We start from the raw sequence: 17438 nt of genomic DNA on the forward strand, positions 1-17438 counted from the left end.
TAAGACCAGCCTGGTTAACACAATGAGACATCATCTCTACCAAAAAAAAAAAAAAAAAGGCTTTTGAGCAAGGATAAGCTCCAGGGCACTGCCAAGAAAATGTGGTCTAAAGATGAAGGCAAACATATGACTGTGAAACATTTTATTAAGACCTCAGAAAAACAAAAGGTATTGGTTCAGAGTATAGTCATCCCTCAATAACTGTGGGGGACTGGTTCCAGGACCCCTCCTTGAATATCAAAATCCACAATGCACAAGTCCCTTATATACAATGCTATGGTATTTGCATATAACTCACACACATCCTCCATATACTTTATTTTATTTTTCTTTTGAGACAGGGTCTCGCTCTGTCACCCAGGCTAGAGTCAAGTGGCGCGATTTCGGCTCACTGCAACCACTGCCTCCGGGGTTCGAGCGATCCTCCTGCCTCAGCCTCCTGAGTAACTTGGACTACAGGCACATACCACCACGCCTGGCTAATTTTTTTGTATTTTTGGTAGAGATGGGGTTTCGCCATGTTGCTCAGGCTGATCTTAAACTCCTAGGCTCAAGTAATCTGGCCGCCTCTACCTCCCACAAGTGTTGGGATTACAGGCGTGAGCCATCACGCCTGGCCCTCCATATACTTTAAATCATTCCTAGATTATTTATGATAACTAATACAATGTAAATGCTATGTAAATAGTTGTTATACTATATTGTTCAGGGAATAATGACAAGAAAAGTCTGTACATGTTAAGTACAGGCCTAACTGTACAGTACATATCAGCAACAACATAACATTTTCAAGACTTTTTTTTTTTTTCAGTATTTTTTCGTTTCTTTCTTTCTTTTTTTTTTTTTTAAAGGGATGGGGTCTCGTTATATTGACCAGGCTGGTCTCAAACTGCCTCAAGCAATCCTCCCACCTCAGCCTCCCAAAGTGGTGGGATTACAGGCATGAGCCACCACACCAGGCTCTCAAGTATTTTCAGTCCACAGTTGGTTGAACCTGGGATGTGGAACCTGTGGATACGGAGGGCTGATTGTGCTATTCAGTCATACAAAAGGCTGTTCAGAAGATTATGTCTCACAGATCCTTTCAACCGAAAAACAGAGTCTGTAAGAAGCTTAGGTCTCATAAAGAAGATATTTATGAGTGTGGCTTTTGTCTAATGGAGTAAATCCCAAGGAGAATCACAGGGGGCCCACAAAATCTTCTGTATCAGTAGAAACACTGCCATCTTGGATCAAAAAGGACAGAAACAGTACAAAATAGAGACCACTAGTTCCCTCAAAATTCTACTGGAAAGAAGCAGCCTGAGAAAAGAACTCAGGTAAAAACACACTCTAGCTTTGATGAAAAAGGAAGACTCAGAAGACAAAACCAAGAGTCTAGAGGGTAGAGCCAAGAACCACGGAGAATTATTCTTCTGCTTTGAGGCCTGATAAAAGAAACTCCAACATTTCCTGGATTTTGGAACAGCAAATAAAATCAATGACTCCTTTTTGTGTCTCCCATTCTCCCCTTTTATGTACAGAAATGTGTATATTGGTTATCTAATGCCTGTCTCACCATTGTATGCTAGGTACATGGGGAAAGGATAACTTGTCTCTTTGGTTCCACAAGTTCACAGATTGAGAAGAACTGTACTTGAGGAGCTGTGCTTAAGGAACTATACCTGGGGGGCTCATCCAACCGGACCTAATTTAGGTAATAAAACTCTGGACTCTGAGCTAACGCTACAATGGGATGAGACCCTGGGAGGGGGTCAGTGTATTTTCGACATGGAGGTATGTAAATTACTGGAGACCAGAGAGCAGACTATGACAGGCAGTTTCTAAGATGGCTCACAATGATCCCTGCACCTCCTGGTATTCACACCCATGGGTAATTCCTTCCTCTTGAGTGTGGGCTGCATTTAGTGAACAGAATGTAGCACAAGTAGAATGTCAATTCTGAGATTAAGTTATAAGAGGCCATGGTTTCTGCACAGGCACATGCTCTCTTGTTCACTTGTCAGATAGCCCAGGTGCCATGTTCTGAGCTGTCCTATGGAGAAGTCCATGTAGCAAAGAACTGAGGGAAGCCCCCAGACAACAGCCAGCAAGGAACTAAGGCCCTCAGTTCAGCAACCCACAAGGAACAGAATCCTACCAGTAACCACATAAATAAGCTTAAAAGCAGATCTTCCTGTTTGAGCCTTCAGATGAGACCCCAGCCCTGGCCAACAGCTTAAATGCCACCTCATGAGAAATCTTGAGCCAGAGGACCCAGCTAAGCTGGGCCTGGATTCCTGACCCACAGAAAGTATGATATATGTTTGTTATTTTAAGCCACTAATCTTTGGGGTAATTTATTATGATGCAATCAAATTATAGAGGTTTCCAAGGACTTGAAAAGAGAGATAAGATTATATGGAGAAAGGGGCCAATAAACCAACCTTGTAGTTAGCATTTGCAAAGTCTCTCCAACTAGAGGTGAGAAACTGGGGTCAGGAATAGGCGAGCCCTCATTGATTTCCTCCAAAGGTGGAGTCTGAGGTAAAACATCAGGACGACCAAGGTGAACGCCTGGAAAAAAGATAGAGAAGATGGGGTACAGTAAATACAAGGAAAAATATGTAGCAGCTAGGCTTCCTGGATAGAAATGGGAGCAGAGGTCCTGGCCAGACAAGGTAACGGCTCAGAAGGAAGGGAGGGAGTACCCAATCACATGGGGACCCCAGCCCTAGCGCTGACCTGGCTCCACTTCTGCCTTTGTTGTCACTTGTGCCTTGTGTTCCCCAGAGACCGATGGCTGGTAAGTAATGCAGGAGTTGCCACTGGAGCCTGCTCGCCGAGAGAAAGATGAGCCAGACCGAAACTTTTTGGAAGGAGAAGGCTTCACTTCAAAAGGGAAAGAGAGAGCCTACTTAGCAACTACCTTAGCAACTATTACCAAGACATAGATACAAATAATTGCTAGTATCCCCAACACACACCCAAAGTTGGTCTGAAAAGTGAAAAGGCTAATGTCAACAAAGACAGGCCTATGAATTACTATTCAGAGAACAAGGTGTTAGCTCACTTCACTTTCCAAGAGGCATGAAAACCTAGAAGAAAGGAAACATATCCACACCTACCCCTCCAACATGGAGCCTTGATGACTGCTTTACTTCCATCAGATGAAATGTACCCTATTGCATAATTCCTTTTTTTTTTTTTTTGAGATGGAGTTTCGCTCTTGTTGCCCAGGCTGAAGTGCAATGGCGCGATCTTGGCTCACTTCAACCTCCGCTCCAGAGTTCAAGTGATTCCCATGCCTCAGCCTCCTGGGTAGCTAGGATTACAGGCATGCGCCACTACACCCAGCTAATTTTATATTTTTAGTAGAGACGGGGTTTCACCATGTTGGTCAGGATGGTCTTGAACTCTTGACCTCAGGTGGTCCGCCCACCTAGGCCTCCCAAAGTGCTGGGATTATACGTATGAGCCACTGCCCTGCCCCCTTTTTCTTTTTCTTTGACGAGTCTTGCTCTGTCGCCCAGGCTGGAGTGCAGTGGTGCCATCTTGGCTCACTGCAAGCTCCGCCTCCCGGGTTCATGCCATTCTCCTGCCTCAGCCTCCCAAGTAGCTGGGACTACAGGCGCCCACCACCATGCCCGGCTAATTTTTTTTTGTATTTTTAGTAGAGACGGGGTTTCACCATGTTAGCCAGGATGGTCTCGATCTCCGGACCTTGTGATCTGCCCTCCTCGGCCTCCCAAAATGCTGGGATTACCGGTGTGAGACACTGCGCTTGGCCCCCCTTTTTCTTTAATAGTATCCTATAGTAAAACCTGAGAAAGATAACTTTTTTTGAGATGAAGTTTCCTCTCTTGTCACCCAGGCTGGAGTGCAATGGCACTATCTCAGTTCACTGCAACCTCTGCCTACCGTGTTCAAGTGATTCTCCTGCCTCAGCCTCCTGAGTAGCTGAGATTACAGGTGCTCACCACCACCCGGCTAATTTTCGTATTTTTAGTAGAGACAGGGTTTCAACACGTTGGTTAGACTGGTCTCGAACTCCTGACCTCAGGTGATCCACCTGCTTTGGCCTCCCAAAGTGCTGGGATTCCAGGTGTGAGCCACTGTGCCGGGCCAAGAAAGATAACTCTTTCACTCTACATTTTCTTAGCATGTATGTGCCCAGCACTAAATAATTGATACTTGTAATTTTTATCACTTTGTAAAAATTTTTTTATCTTTTTAAAATTTGTTGTAGAGACAAGGTCTCATGATGTTGCCCAGGTTGGTTCCAAACTATCGGGCTTAACCGATCCTCCTGCCTTGGTCTCCCAAAGTGCTGGGATTATAGGTGTGAGATACTGCACCCAGCCTGGTTTTTCCATATCCCTTAAGACTGGCATGCCTAGGTCCCCTCTCCCTCGCTATGGGAATAATGATGCCTAATATGAGAAGAAGGGAAAGAGAAGCTAGAATTTGCTATGGCAGCAGCATGGAAGATTTGCAAAAAAATACTGGCACTTCCTAAACAAGAAAGTTGAGAAAAGAGACTAAAAACATGTGCTAAGCAGAAATCAGTAAATGCTTCTGTAACCACCTGAGATAGTCTAGAAGACAAAACAGAACACCATTAACCTCACTGCGTATCTCTGTACATAGGCTCTGCCTATCTCTGTGGCATGGATCTTACATCCACAACTACACATTATTTATTTATTTATTTTTTTGCAAATCCCAATTCCCCAGAAATGGCCCTCACCTCATTGACATATGCAGGAAGAGCCAAGGGGGAAACAGCAACTTGGAAATGACTATGACAGGCTAACACAAAGGACAAGAAATGGCTCTCATGGGATGTAGGTGGAAGGAGAGGCCTCTGGCATTGGCAGCTCCCTACCAGAGGTGTCCTGCCCTCTGTTCTCTTGGGGTAAGGGAGCCACTGGGCAGGAGTAGGCAGTCAATTGGTAGAAACCACTTACAGGGAATCTTCTTAAATACTGTGTTGCACATGAAGCGCTGGAACCGTTCAGCGTAGAAGCCTGGGCGATGCACTGAGACAGTGTCCTGCAGAGCAGAAGAAATGCTATAGAGTTAGAAGGAGGCCCGGCAAGAGGAACTCTAGTCCAAGGGCCATCTTCCCCCAGACTGAGCCCCTAGCAGAAGGGTAAAACCCACAGATGAAATAAATAGAAGGGGCCGGACGTAGTGGCTCACACCTGTAATCCTAGCATTTTGGGAAGCCGAGGTGGGCGGATCACCTGAGGTCAGGAGTTCGACACCAGCCTGTTCAACATGGCAAAACCTCATCTCTACTAAAAATACAAAACTTAGCCATGCATGGTGGTGGGCACCTGTAATCCCAGCTACATGGGAGGCTGAGGCATGAGAATTGCTTGAACCTGGGAGATGGAGGTTGAAGTGAGCTGAGATTGTGCCACTGCACTCCAGCCTGAGTGACAGAGCAAGACTCCATCTCAACTCAGCACTTTGGGAGGCCAAGGTAGGCGGATCACTTTGAGGTCAGGAGTTTGAGACCAGCCTGGCCAACATGGTGAAACCCCGTCTCTACTAAAAATACAAAAATTAGCTGGGCGTGGTGGCGCGCGCCTGTGGTCCCACCTACTCGGGAAGCTGAGGCAGGAGAATCACTTGAAATGCGAGACGGAGGTTGCAGCGAGCCGAGATCACGCCACTGCACTCCAGCCTGGGTGACAGAGTGAGACCCTGTCTCAAAAAAAAAAAAAAAGAAAAAATTGCAAGAAACTGAGGCCAATCAGAAGTGATGGAGGCAGAAGTGTATGGTAAGAGAGCCTCTAGTATTACTACTTACTCCGTCATGTACCAGGGCTTTCCAAGAGTGCTCCAACTTCTTAACAAACCTGCAAGAAAAATGTACATCACCTACTCACGTCATTTTTAAATAAATGACCTTAATAGCTTTATATTTTAGGGGGTTAAAGGGGTAATAGAAACTCTTGAAAAGACAGAAGCTGAGAAAGCACATCTACTGGTACACTGGTTTTCCCAAGAACAGGCATGGCAGTGCTGGTTCATCACGGAGACCAATGTTGTTTCTAGGTAAGTCAATTATTCCCCCCATGGGAAAAGGGCAATTTATGTCCCTGGCAAATCAGGAACATGAATATTTATTATAAAAGGAGAGCTGAAGGAACAGATAGGCAAGACTGGAAAGGGTAGTTAAAACTGGATGATAATACTGAACCAACAAATCAAGTACCGTCCAGTCCTCATTAGTATTTAAAACCTTACAGGAACAAAACTGGGGTCTAACAATTCCAGCTCCTCCCTGATGATCACTCCATTGCCTCTTAGTTCCACAGTCTAATACATTTTACAGAACACAGTGACCCTCCTGCTTTTCCTCCATGGAAAAGGGTAACGTTTCCAGTTGTATCCCCATGTGGAACATGACTCATCTCATAGGTTTTTGCAAAGAGCCAGACAGATGGCATATTCTATCCTGGTGCTTCCAAGGACTGACTCAGCTTTCCACAGAAGGTATACATTATGTCTGGGAAGATGGGGGAGGAAGGGTTATAAAGGCCGGGGAAAGAGGCAAAATCAAGGAAATAAACCATCTGAAAACTAATGAAGTAAGTAGCCAGACTTCAACTCACTGTTCTTGCTTCCGGAAGAACTTGGTAACAAACCTATCTAAAAGAGAAACGTGACTGGTTATCTGTATCCACCCTCTCTTAATTTGGGATCCATATGCTCCTCACCTGTAAGACTGTAGAATGTCAATGATGCCAATATAAAGCAGAAGCCTTTCCCCTTTACTATTCCGGGCAGGGATGCCACCCATACTGGAAAAGGCAAAAAGGAAAGGGTGAGAAAATCTGTTGGCTAGTTTAGTCAGATCAGGATGGGGAAGTGAAACCTACACATAACTGCCTCATCCTCCATAAACCAGAAGGTCAGACAATAAGTGATCAAGAAAACAAAAAGAGAAAAAAATACATTAAAAAAACAGGAGAAAATGAGATCCTTCCTCTAACCCCAGGAACTCTCTACAGTATGTATTATAATCTAGTTTTCTCCAAATCTTCTTGCCTACCTCTTCCACTCTGATTCCACCAAAGAGAATCTAAAATTGCCACTACTCAGCAATTTTGGGAATGCTCTCCTAATTAACTCAACTTCTTCAGTACTTTTGCTATCTTAATTTATGCCCACTAAGACACTCTTCTTGAGAGTCATATTACAAGGTACCTTAAAAAAATGAAACAATCTAAGATATTTGTGACACTTCAGTAATTACACTTACTAGGCATGATGAAGAAGGATGCCTTCCACAAAGAAGTCTATAATAATTTTTTTTTTTTTTGACACAGGGTCTCATTCTTTTTGCCCAGGCTGGAGTGCAGTGGCATGTACAGTGGCTCACTGCAGCCTTGACCTCCTGGGCTCAAGCAATTCTGCCTCATCAGCCTCCTGAGTAGCTGGGACCACAGGTGCTCACCATCACACTCAGGTAATTTTTGAGTTTTTGTAGTGATGAGGTCTCATCATGATGCTCAGGCTGATCTCAAACTCCTGGACTCAAGTGATCCGCCTGCCTCAGCCTTCCAAAGTGTTGGGATTACTGGCATGAGCCACTGTGCCCAGCCCTAATAAAGTTCTAATATAATTTGCAGACATGCATTTAAGACTATAATTTTTTAAGTCTTTAACTCTTGAACAGCTCTCCTTCCCACATATACTATAAACCCGAAATTAATCTTCTTTTCATTTTGTATTAAGAAAGCTCGTTCAAGCTCATTCTATACTTCTGTCAACAATAATGTTACTGATCCAACTGCTGAGTCAAGGCTACTCCTTTCCAGAAGCTGGGTCCCTTCCTAAAGAAAAAGTGCTGTGGCTGGGCACGGTGGCTCACGCCTGTAATCCCTGCACTACGGGAGGCCAAGGCGGGTGGATCACCTGATGTCAGGAGTTTGTAGACTAGTTTGCCCAACATGATGAAACCCCTTCTCTACTAAAAATACAAAAAATTAGCTGGGTGTGGTGGCAGGTGCCTGTAATCACAGCTACTCAGGAGGCTGAAGCAGGAGAATCGCTTGAACCCAGGAGGTGGAGGTAGTAGTAGGCTGAGATCGTGCCATTGCACATCAGCACATCAGCCTGGGCAACAAGAGTGAAACTAAAAAAAAAAAAAAAAAAAAAAAGAAAAGAAAAGTGCTGTGGGCCTATGTTCTCCCCCCTAGTGGCCCTGAGCCCACTTACTGGTCATCAGTCTCCATGGTACCACCCCGTCGAGCCTCTCCCTGGATGGATTCCATGGCTGTGGAATACAGAGCCTTTTGGGGGGCCGGTCTTCGAGTATCAACTGAGTACTGTGTTTCACTGCTTAAGGGCTCTCGTTGTGCATGATCTATATTATGGATTGACATCAAGAGGCTATAATCCATTATCTTGAAGCTCTGCAGCACCTAATGGAAGGAAAAAAACATGATCTGAGCCTTGAAAGAAATAAAAATATTTTTCAGGATCTCACAATTTTTTTGTTTTTTTGAGAAAGGGTATCAATCTGTAACCCAGGCTAGAGTGCAGTGGTGTGATCTCGGTTCACTGTAGCTGCAACCTCCCAGGCTCAAAATATCCACCTACTTCAGCCTCCCAAGTAGCTGGGACTACAGGCACACACCACTACACCTGCCTAATTTTTTATTTTTCATAGAGACAGGGTTTCACCATGCTGCCCAGTTGGTCTCTAATTTCTGGGCTCAAGGGATCTGCCTATCTCAGTCTTCCAAAGTGCTGGGACTATTGGTATGAGCCACCACGCCTGGCTTGACAGCTTTCATGATGTAATTATTTAATTTAGCCTTACAGTGAATCTGTAAGGCTAAATTTTTTTTTTTTTTTTTTTTTTGAGACGGAGTCTTGCTTTGTCGCCAGGCTGGAGTACAGTGGCGCGATCTTGGCTCACTGCAACCTCCAACTCCCTGGTTCAAGCGATTTTCCTGCCTCAGCCTCCCAAGTAGCTGGGATTACAGGCACGTGCCACCACACCCAGCTAATTTTTGTATTTTTAGTAGAGTTGGGGTTTCATCACGTTGGCCAGGCTGGTCTCGAACGCCTGACCTGGTGATCTGCCTGCCTCAGCCTCCCAAAGTGCTGGGATTACAGGCGTGAGCCACCACGCCCGGCCTGGTTAGTCTTTATTTACATACCCTTAGCTTTCTCTCATTTGAGTTAATATAATTTTTCCAAGTCCCACTGCCTAGCCCACAAGACCATCTTTGTTCTTTCCATGTATGTCTCCATGAAGAGAACACTACCTTCTCAAAAGAACAAGGAATACATATTTGTGCTGTGAAGATTCCACAATGAGGTTCTGGTAAAGTACACTTTGTGACAGAACAGATCTGTGGTAGGACCTTGTATGACTAGCTTCAATTCAGTTAAACATTTACTGAATCTCCACCATGTAGGCACTGTGCCTCCTTACAGAGATATAAAGATATTAAAGAGAGAGTTTCTGTCTTCAAGGACATTATACATTTAGAAAGGGATACAAATGTAAAATGAACACAATACAGTTTAATATGTGCAACAGTGGGAAGTGTTCACATGACAGAAGAGTACAGAGGTCAAGAGTGATATCTAGGCCGGGTGCGGTGGCTCACACCTGTAATCCTAGCACTTTGGGAGGCCAAGGCAGGCAGATCATTTGAGGTCAGAAGTTTGAAACCAGCGGGACCAACGTGGTGAAACCCTGTCACTACTAAAAATACAAAAACGACCCAGGCGTGGTGATGGGCGCCTGTAATCCCAGCTACTTGGGAGGCTGAGGCAGGAGAATCGCTTGAATCTGGGAGGTGGAAATTGCAGTGAGCCGAGATCGTGCCATTGCACTCCAGCCTGGGTGACAAGAGTGAAACTCCATCTCAAAAAATAAAAAATAAAGTAAAATGTAGATACATTTATCCATTGGTGACAGGGGCAGCATGAGAGGATGAAATAGGATAAAAAGTTAAGGTAGCTTGTTGAGAAACAAAGCTAGGGAGATGAGAGTCAGAAAATGGTTTGATTAGAATGCCAAACATCTGAAATCTCTATTGAGAGCAACAGCAAGTGTACTGAAGATCGATATTGAAAGCCCAAGTGGGGTTGGATATCATAATTCTGTAGATGCCAGTATACACAGTTGTGTAATATTCTTCAGCAGCACTCAGCTTCCAAAATATAAATTTGGATTTGGCAGCCAGGACCAAAATCTGAGGAAGGATGATGTTGGTGTGAAAATAAGCAGAACATTTGACTATGAGGCCCAGGCTAGCTAGAGAAGGAAATAAATCCCATTGTGGGAGGATAAACGGGGAGAAAGTAAAAATGTAAAGGAATGGCAATGAACTAATTAAGAGTTATTTTAAATACAGCCCAGGACATACAGTGCTAAGGAACAGAGTTCCATCTCCCACAAACTTAATGCCTAAGAACAATCAAGCTGTTTTAGTAACTGAGATTTTTGGTGTCTAAGTAACAAACTCACCAAACAGTCACGCTGCAGGGTCTTACAGAGAGCGTTGTACATGTCAGCATCCAAAAAAAGACCATCAGGGATGTCTTGTAAGAAGTCTAGGTCTTTAAATGTGGGAAGAGGCTTCTCTCGCTCTTTCTGGGAAGCCCGCCGTTTGTAGGTTGAGCCTTTGAGGTCATATTTGATATGCATTTTTACCGATCTTGGTAAAAGATTGTTCATCACCACAATCCGAATGTTCTTGCCACCTGCCTGCACACAGTACAGTCCATAGAATTTAGGCAGCAAAGTCCGAGGGTTCTGGTTGAGGTTCTGAGAACACAAAAGGAAACAGAAGTAGGAGAACAACTTAGCTGATTTTCAGTGAAACTCACCAGTAAAAGTTACCACCCATCCTCCCTTTATCTCCTATATGAGATTTAGACACAATGTGTCCATAAACCTACATCATATATGCTTTAAATTTCCCTATGCATCTATTTCAATGGTAAGTTCACCATCAAGCTGTGCCACAGACTCTCCAATACAGAAATCAGTCAGGATACCAATATAAGATGGATATATTTCTTCAGAGAGATTTAAGAGAAGACGACACTCTCTGCCCTGGGTATAGTATATTCTTGGGGATGGTAAGGCAGGTAAGGAGAGTTACCTAACTTCTCCAGAACCTCCAATAGCAATCAGAGTAAGGCTGCAGAGAGTATTATCAAGGGAAATAACCTACCTCATTCCCCAAACTAGAAGCTGAACTAAGAACAGAAGACGAAAATAGCCAGGTGCAGTGGCTCATGCCTGTAACCCCAGCACTTTGGGAGGCCGAGGCAGGCAGATCATGAGGTCAGGAGTTCAAGACCAGCCTGACCAACATGGTGAAACCCCGTCTCCACTAAAAAATAAAAAATTAGCTTGGCATGGTGGCGCATGCCTGTAATCCCAGCTACTCAGGAGGCTGAGGCAGGAGAATTGCTTGAACCTGGGAGGCGGAGGTTGTAGTGAGCCGAGATTGTGCAACTGCACTCCAGCTTGGACAACAGAGCGAGACTCCGTCACGAAAAAATAAAATAAGTTTATAAAAATTAGCCAGGTGTGGTGGTGCGTGCCTTTAGTCCCAACTACGTGAAAGGCTGAGGTGGGAGGATCACTTGAGCCTGGGAGATCAACAACACTTAGAACAGATAAACAAAACCCCTTTTACCATAGAGAGGCAAAAGAAATGGGGTGAAAAGCACAAAACTGAACATTTTTTTTTTTTTTTTTTTTTGAGACGGAGTCTTGCTCTGTTACCCAGGCTGGAGTGCAGTGGCAGGATCTCGGCTCACTGCAAACTTCGCCTCCCAGATTCACGCCATTCTCCTGTCTCAGCCTCCTGAGTAGCTGGGACTACAGGCGCCCGCTACCACGCCTGGCTAATTTTTTGTATTTTTAGTAAAGACGAGGTTTCACCATGTTGGCCAGGATGGTCTTGATCTCCTGACCTCGTGATCCTCCTGCCTCAGCCTCCCAAAGTCCTGGGATTACAGGCGTGAGCCACCGCGCCTGGCCTGAACTACACTCTTAAGATAGAAGTGCTGACACTGTTTTACCCTGCTGAAGACAGCCTCCCCAGCCTTGCCCAGAAGTGAGCAGCACAGGTAGACAGTGCTTCTCTCTCCCTTACCATGTAGTATCCTGGAAGCAGCTTCTGCAGAAATTCCGCCTCTTTATGTTGGACTGTCTTAATAATGAACTCATCGTCGCTGGACACATAGAATAGGGAACCACTAGCTCCAGAGCTACAGAGTTCAATCAGCGGCTCACTGCAGAGGGAATACTGGGGCAAACAGAGAAGAACTAAGAGATTTAGACACATCAGGGCCTTGCCCAACACAAAAATCAACTACAGATGCAATTCTTTTCTAAATAAAAACCAGAGCGAGACTGTGGAGAAAAGGGGCCTTCCTTTGGGAATATCCCTCTGATACTGGAGTCACAGTGTCCTGATATCCAGATGCTTACCAAGTAATCATCGGGCCGGATACCAAATAGCTCCCGGAAGTAGCGGAAGGCAACAGGTGCATAGGTCTTGAAACGAAAGTCATTGTAGTGATGAGCAGGGGTCAGGTTGCTCCCTTCGCTGTGGGGTTAAACAGAGGTAGCCATAACTTGCCAGTCCCTATCATCCAGAGAATCTACCTTGCGAAGACACTCAGAGTCACCTCATGGTGGGGGGAGTGGGGGAATACATTCCTCCTAAGATAATTACAGCCCTTCTTAGATGAGTTAGTGAGACAATGGCACAGCATGGACAGCAAGACATAAGAAGAAGAAGAAATCACACTGCCTCCTATCCAATGCATGAGGTTGTTTTTTACGGGTCAATCCATAGGACAGAGGCTAATGGAAGCATCTAGAGGACAGTATCTGCTCTCCGAACTCTCTAGTCCCACATCGCCCTGATTATAACCAGGTTAAGAAATGGACACATGTCTAAATTGTCCGACCTGAACCCCTAAAACTGCCCTGGGCTGATGTGAAAAGGCCACATTTCCAGGATGTGCTCCTGAACATTAAACTCTGTACCTGGGAAAGAAGATACTCTCAACCACGTAGAAATCTTGCATGAGGACATCACGCTCTGGTTTGGTACTCAGGCTCCCCACAGTGTGGGTAATGCCTAACTGGATGGCACCTTTCAAGGCTGATGAGGTTGTCTGAGAAACAACAGAAATGAGAAGAAAATTCCTAGTATAAGTAGGATCATAACAATAAAAATTCAGAAAGGGGAAGCTAGAAGGAACACTTTAAAACAAAAGTCCTTTAGTCTGAGCAATAGTTCAGATAAAACTGGGACAATCCAGTTTCCCCATCCCTATGCTGTACTCTGCAATTAAGCTTAGTAAAGATTGGAAGGACAGTGAGGATACAGAGTAGCAAAGCTGGGACTCTCTGAGCCAGCCTCAGCTAGGCAAGGTGCTCCCTCCTGTTGGCCTGCCTAAACAAGAGTTCCATATCTGTATTTGGAAGATACATTGTATTGACACAACGTTCTTAGTTCTCACTCCTAAGGTTTCTGCCCCCAGAGTGTATCTGGAGCCCTCTAAACATTTCCTTCATCTGATATCGAGTGTAACTAAAATTAACCAATATTCCTTTTTTTTTTTTTTTTTTTTTTTTTTGAGACTAAGTCTCACTCTGTCACCCAGGCTGGAATGGAGTACAGCAGCATGATCTCGGCTCACTGCAAACTTTGCCTCCCCGGTTCAAGCGATTCTCATGCCTCAGCCTCCCGAGTAGCTGAGATTACAGGCATGCACCACGACGCCTTGCTTATTCTTTATATTTTTAGTAGAGATGGGGTTTCACTATGTTGGTCAGGCTGGTCTCAAGCTCCTAACCTCAGGACTCCCAAAGCTCTGGGATTACGGGCATGAGCCACCATGCCCAGCCCTAAAATTAACCAATATTCTGATCTGACTGCCTGGCGGCAGAAACTTCAGTCCTCTAAGGAAGGGCCTGACTAGTGTGTCTCAAGGCCAACAGGGTGGGGTGGGGTGGGCGCGGGCGGAGGCTCACGCCTCTAATCCAAGCACTTTGGGAGACTGAGGTGGGCAGACCACGTTAGGCCAAGAGTTCGAGACCAGCCTGGCCAATGTGGTGAAACCGTCTCTACTAAAAACACAAAAATTAGCTGGATGAGGTGGTGTGCACCTGTAGTCCCAGCTACTCAGAAGGCTGAGACAGGAGAATTGCTTGAAGCTGGGAGGCGGAGGCTGCAGTGAGCCAAGATCACACCACTGCATTCCAGCCTGGGTAACACAGCCAGACTGTCTCAAAAAAAAGGGCAACAGTGTGGTAAAAGAGCTCCTAACTGAAGAAGAAAGCATGAAAGACTCAAATTATTTCTGAGAGCAGTATTCAGACTTAGAATTATCAAACTTGGTCAAAACACAAATACAAGAGCCCCACTCTTACAATCCAGGATTCCAAGCCCGTGGGAAAGTATAGCATCATCTAGATATTTGCTGTCTGATAACAGTAGCCACTAGGTACACATGGCTATTTAAATTTAAGTTAATTCAAATTTAAAACTTCATTTTCTCAGTCTTACTACTTACAGTTCAAGTGTGGCTACTAGCTACCATATTGGATAGCACAGATACAGCACATTTCAATCACTGCAGAAACTTTGATTAGATAGCTTTGCTCTATTTGCCTCATCCCCAACCTCGGCCAGGCATTACTTATATTTCTACTTGGTCCTCAATGGGCAATAAATTACAACTAGTTTTTTGTTTTTTTTTTCTTGAGACGGAGTCTCGCTCTGTCGCCCAGGCTGGAGTGCAGTGGCGTGATCTTGGCTCACTGCAAGCTCCGCCTCCCTGGTTGACGCCATTCTCCTGCCTCAGCCTCCTGAGTAGCTGGGACTACAGGCGCAAGCCACCACACCCGACTAATTTTTTGTATTTTTTTTTTTAGTAGAGATGGGGTTTCACCGTGTTAGCCAGGATGATCTCGATCTCCTGACCTCGTTATCCACCTGCCTCGGCCACCCAAAGTGCTGGGATTACAGGCATGAGCCACCATGCCCAGCCTACAACTAGTTTTTTTCATGTACAAATAGGTCAAAGGAAAATAAATTATTAGTTTCTTTTTTTTTTTTAAGTATCTGCCTCCCCAGTTATAATAGAAACTCATCTTTTTATCTTAATGTTCAACATATAAAAAGAGCTAAATGGCTGGGTGCTGTGGCTCATGCCTGTAATCCCAGCACTTTGGGAGGCCGAGACAGGCAGATTACCTGAGGTCAGGAGTTCAAGACCAGCCTGACCAACATGGAGAAACCCTATCTCTACTAAAAATACAAAATTATCCAGGCATGGTGGTGCATGCCTGTAATCCCAGCTACTTGGGAGACTGAGGCAGGAGAATCGCTTGAACCCGCAAGGCAGAGGTTGTGGTGAGTGGAGATCACGCCATTGCACTCCAGCCTGGGCAACAAGAGTAAAACTCCCTCAGGAAAAAAAAAAAAAAAAAAAGCTAAATAAGCCAGGTGTGGTGGCTGAGGCCTGTAGTCCCAGTTACTTTGGAGGCTGAGGTAGGAGGATGGCTTGAGCCCAGGAGTTCAAGGCTGCAGTGTGCCATCAACGCACCCACTGCATTCCAGTCTGGGCAACAGAGCAAGATCCTATTTCTTTCTTTCCTGTTTTTTTTTTTTTTTTTTGAGACGGAGTCTCGCTCTGTTGCCCAGGCTGGAGTGCAATGGCGCGACCTCGGCTCACTGCAACCTTCGCCTCCCAGGTTCAAGCTATTCTCATGTCTCAGCCTCCTGAGTAGCTGGGATTACAGATGCCCACCACCGCGCCCAGCTAATTTTTGTATTTTTAGTAGAGATGGGGCTTTGCCACGTTGGTCAGGTTGGTCTCCGACTCCTGACCTCAGGTGATCCACCCGCCTCAGCTTCCCAAATGCAAGATGCCATTTCTTAAAAAAAAAAATTTAAAAATGAAGAGCTCAGTAAAAGTAATTGACATGAGCCACAGAGTCCATTCTGGGGACTGTCAAGTCCTTGACTGAGAATGAGTCAGTCCACCTCTGCTACTTGGGACAATGAAATAGAGAACGAACACAAAATTTACATAGGCCAGAAACCTAGAACTCCAAGAAATCTTCACATCCCATATTAGACAAACCACAGATGCTAAATGGGAGACTGAACACTGTCCCTCAGGAAGCCTAAACCATCTGAAAACCAGTCCAGAACTCAAGAATTTGGATCCCTCAAGGATCCAGGATGCTTCTGTTTTCCCTTCACCAGCCCAATTTCCACTTTTTCACTATTACTGCTCCTTTCCAGTCCATTTGATATTCAGAGCTCAAAAAAGCAGATGTCCTAGGTACTATTCGCCAGCTAAATGACTGTCTTTGTGGAGGAAAAGGGGGTGAGACACGGTCAATCACCCCTGTAACTCCAGCACTTTGGAAGGTTTAGGTAGGAGGAATGCTTGAGGGCAGGAGTTTGAGACCAGCCTGTGCGACACAGCGAGATCATGTCATAAAACTAATTTATTATTATCCATGTGTGGTGGTGTGCACCTGTAGTCCCAGCTACTCAGGAGGTTGAGGCAGGAAGATCACTTGAGCCCAGGAGTCGGAGGTTACAATAGCCTCCTGCTACCGGCCAATGATCATGCCACTGCAATCCAGCCTGGGTGACAGATTGACACCCTGGCTCTAAAAAAAAAATTGAAGAGAAAAAAAAGTCTGACCTATTGTGTATATTTGTATCAACAGGCTGGGCTGGGACCTGGCCCTCTATTGATATATATCCAGCAATGGACAAAAAGACAGAAAGACTGCGAGAGACATGGTTCCCTGTGGCAAGATAAGAATGGCTTTCATGGCCTTGTTACATATTTATACCTAACAGGGAGACCCAGTTTCTTCAGCTCAGTAAAATAGCAACCAATGCCAGATTTGTTCACTAATTTTTTTTTTTTGAGATGGAGTCTTGTTCTGTCACCAAGGCTAGTGCCACCAAGTGGCACAATTTGACCTCACTGCAACCTCCACCTCTCAGGTTCAAGCGATTCTCCTGCCTCAACATCCCGAGTAGCTGGGACCACAAGCGTGTACCACCCAGCTAATTTTTGTATTTTTAGTAGAGACAGAGTTTCATCATGTTGGCCAGGTTGGTCTTGAACTCCTGGCCTAAAATGATCTGCCTGCCTCGGCTTCCCAAAGTGCTGGGATTACAGGCCTGGGGCACTGTGCCCAGCCAAAAAAAATCTCATTTAAACATTCATATACAAAAAGGAGACAATTTACCCTTTGAGAAATAAATCTAAAGTCTAAGCTGTATTATGTGCAAAAGCTTAGGAGATCAAGAAACAGGACAGTACATGGAGAGTAATTTCAAGGAGACTGAGTTCCCAGAGTAAGCTGCTGAGCTCCTGGAGTAAGATGAGAAGGTTTCATCCAGACA

At 45.0% G+C, this 17438-nt stretch overlaps 1 protein-coding gene across 6 annotated transcripts in view; it reads right to left on the reverse strand.

Annotated features, from left to right (window-relative positions):
* The window catches only part of PIP5K1A (phosphatidylinositol-4-phosphate 5-kinase type 1 alpha), a 51263-nt gene that overhangs the window by 4551 nt on the left and 29274 nt on the right, over nt 1–17438 (reverse strand). For 4 of the 6 annotated variants that reach the window (XM_003817264.5, XM_008970421.5, XM_055101425.2 and 1 more), the window contains 10 exons: nt 13037–13167; nt 12473–12590; nt 12135–12287; nt 10490–10789; nt 8218–8423; nt 6714–6797; nt 5801–5849; nt 4950–5034; nt 2725–2871; nt 2427–2556 (listed from right to left, as the gene is read on the reverse strand). In XM_003817264.5, the coding sequence (XP_003817312.1) occupies nt 2427–2556; nt 2725–2871; nt 4950–5034; nt 5801–5849; nt 6714–6797; nt 8218–8423; nt 10490–10789; nt 12135–12287; nt 12473–12590; nt 13037–13167 (1403 nt within the window). The remainder of the gene's footprint in view (nt 1–2426; nt 2557–2724; nt 2872–4949; nt 5035–5800; nt 5850–6713; nt 6798–8217; nt 8424–10489; nt 10790–12134; nt 12288–12472; nt 12591–13036; nt 13168–17438) is intronic. The other 2 variants (XM_003817265.5, XM_063605395.1) reach the window with 1 other exon arrangement.

Source organism: Pan paniscus, chromosome 1 (genome assembly GCF_029289425.2).
Source record: "Pan paniscus chromosome 1, NHGRI_mPanPan1-v2.0_pri, whole genome shotgun sequence".
NCBI classification, from domain to species: domain Eukaryota; kingdom Metazoa; phylum Chordata; class Mammalia; order Primates; family Hominidae; genus Pan; species Pan paniscus.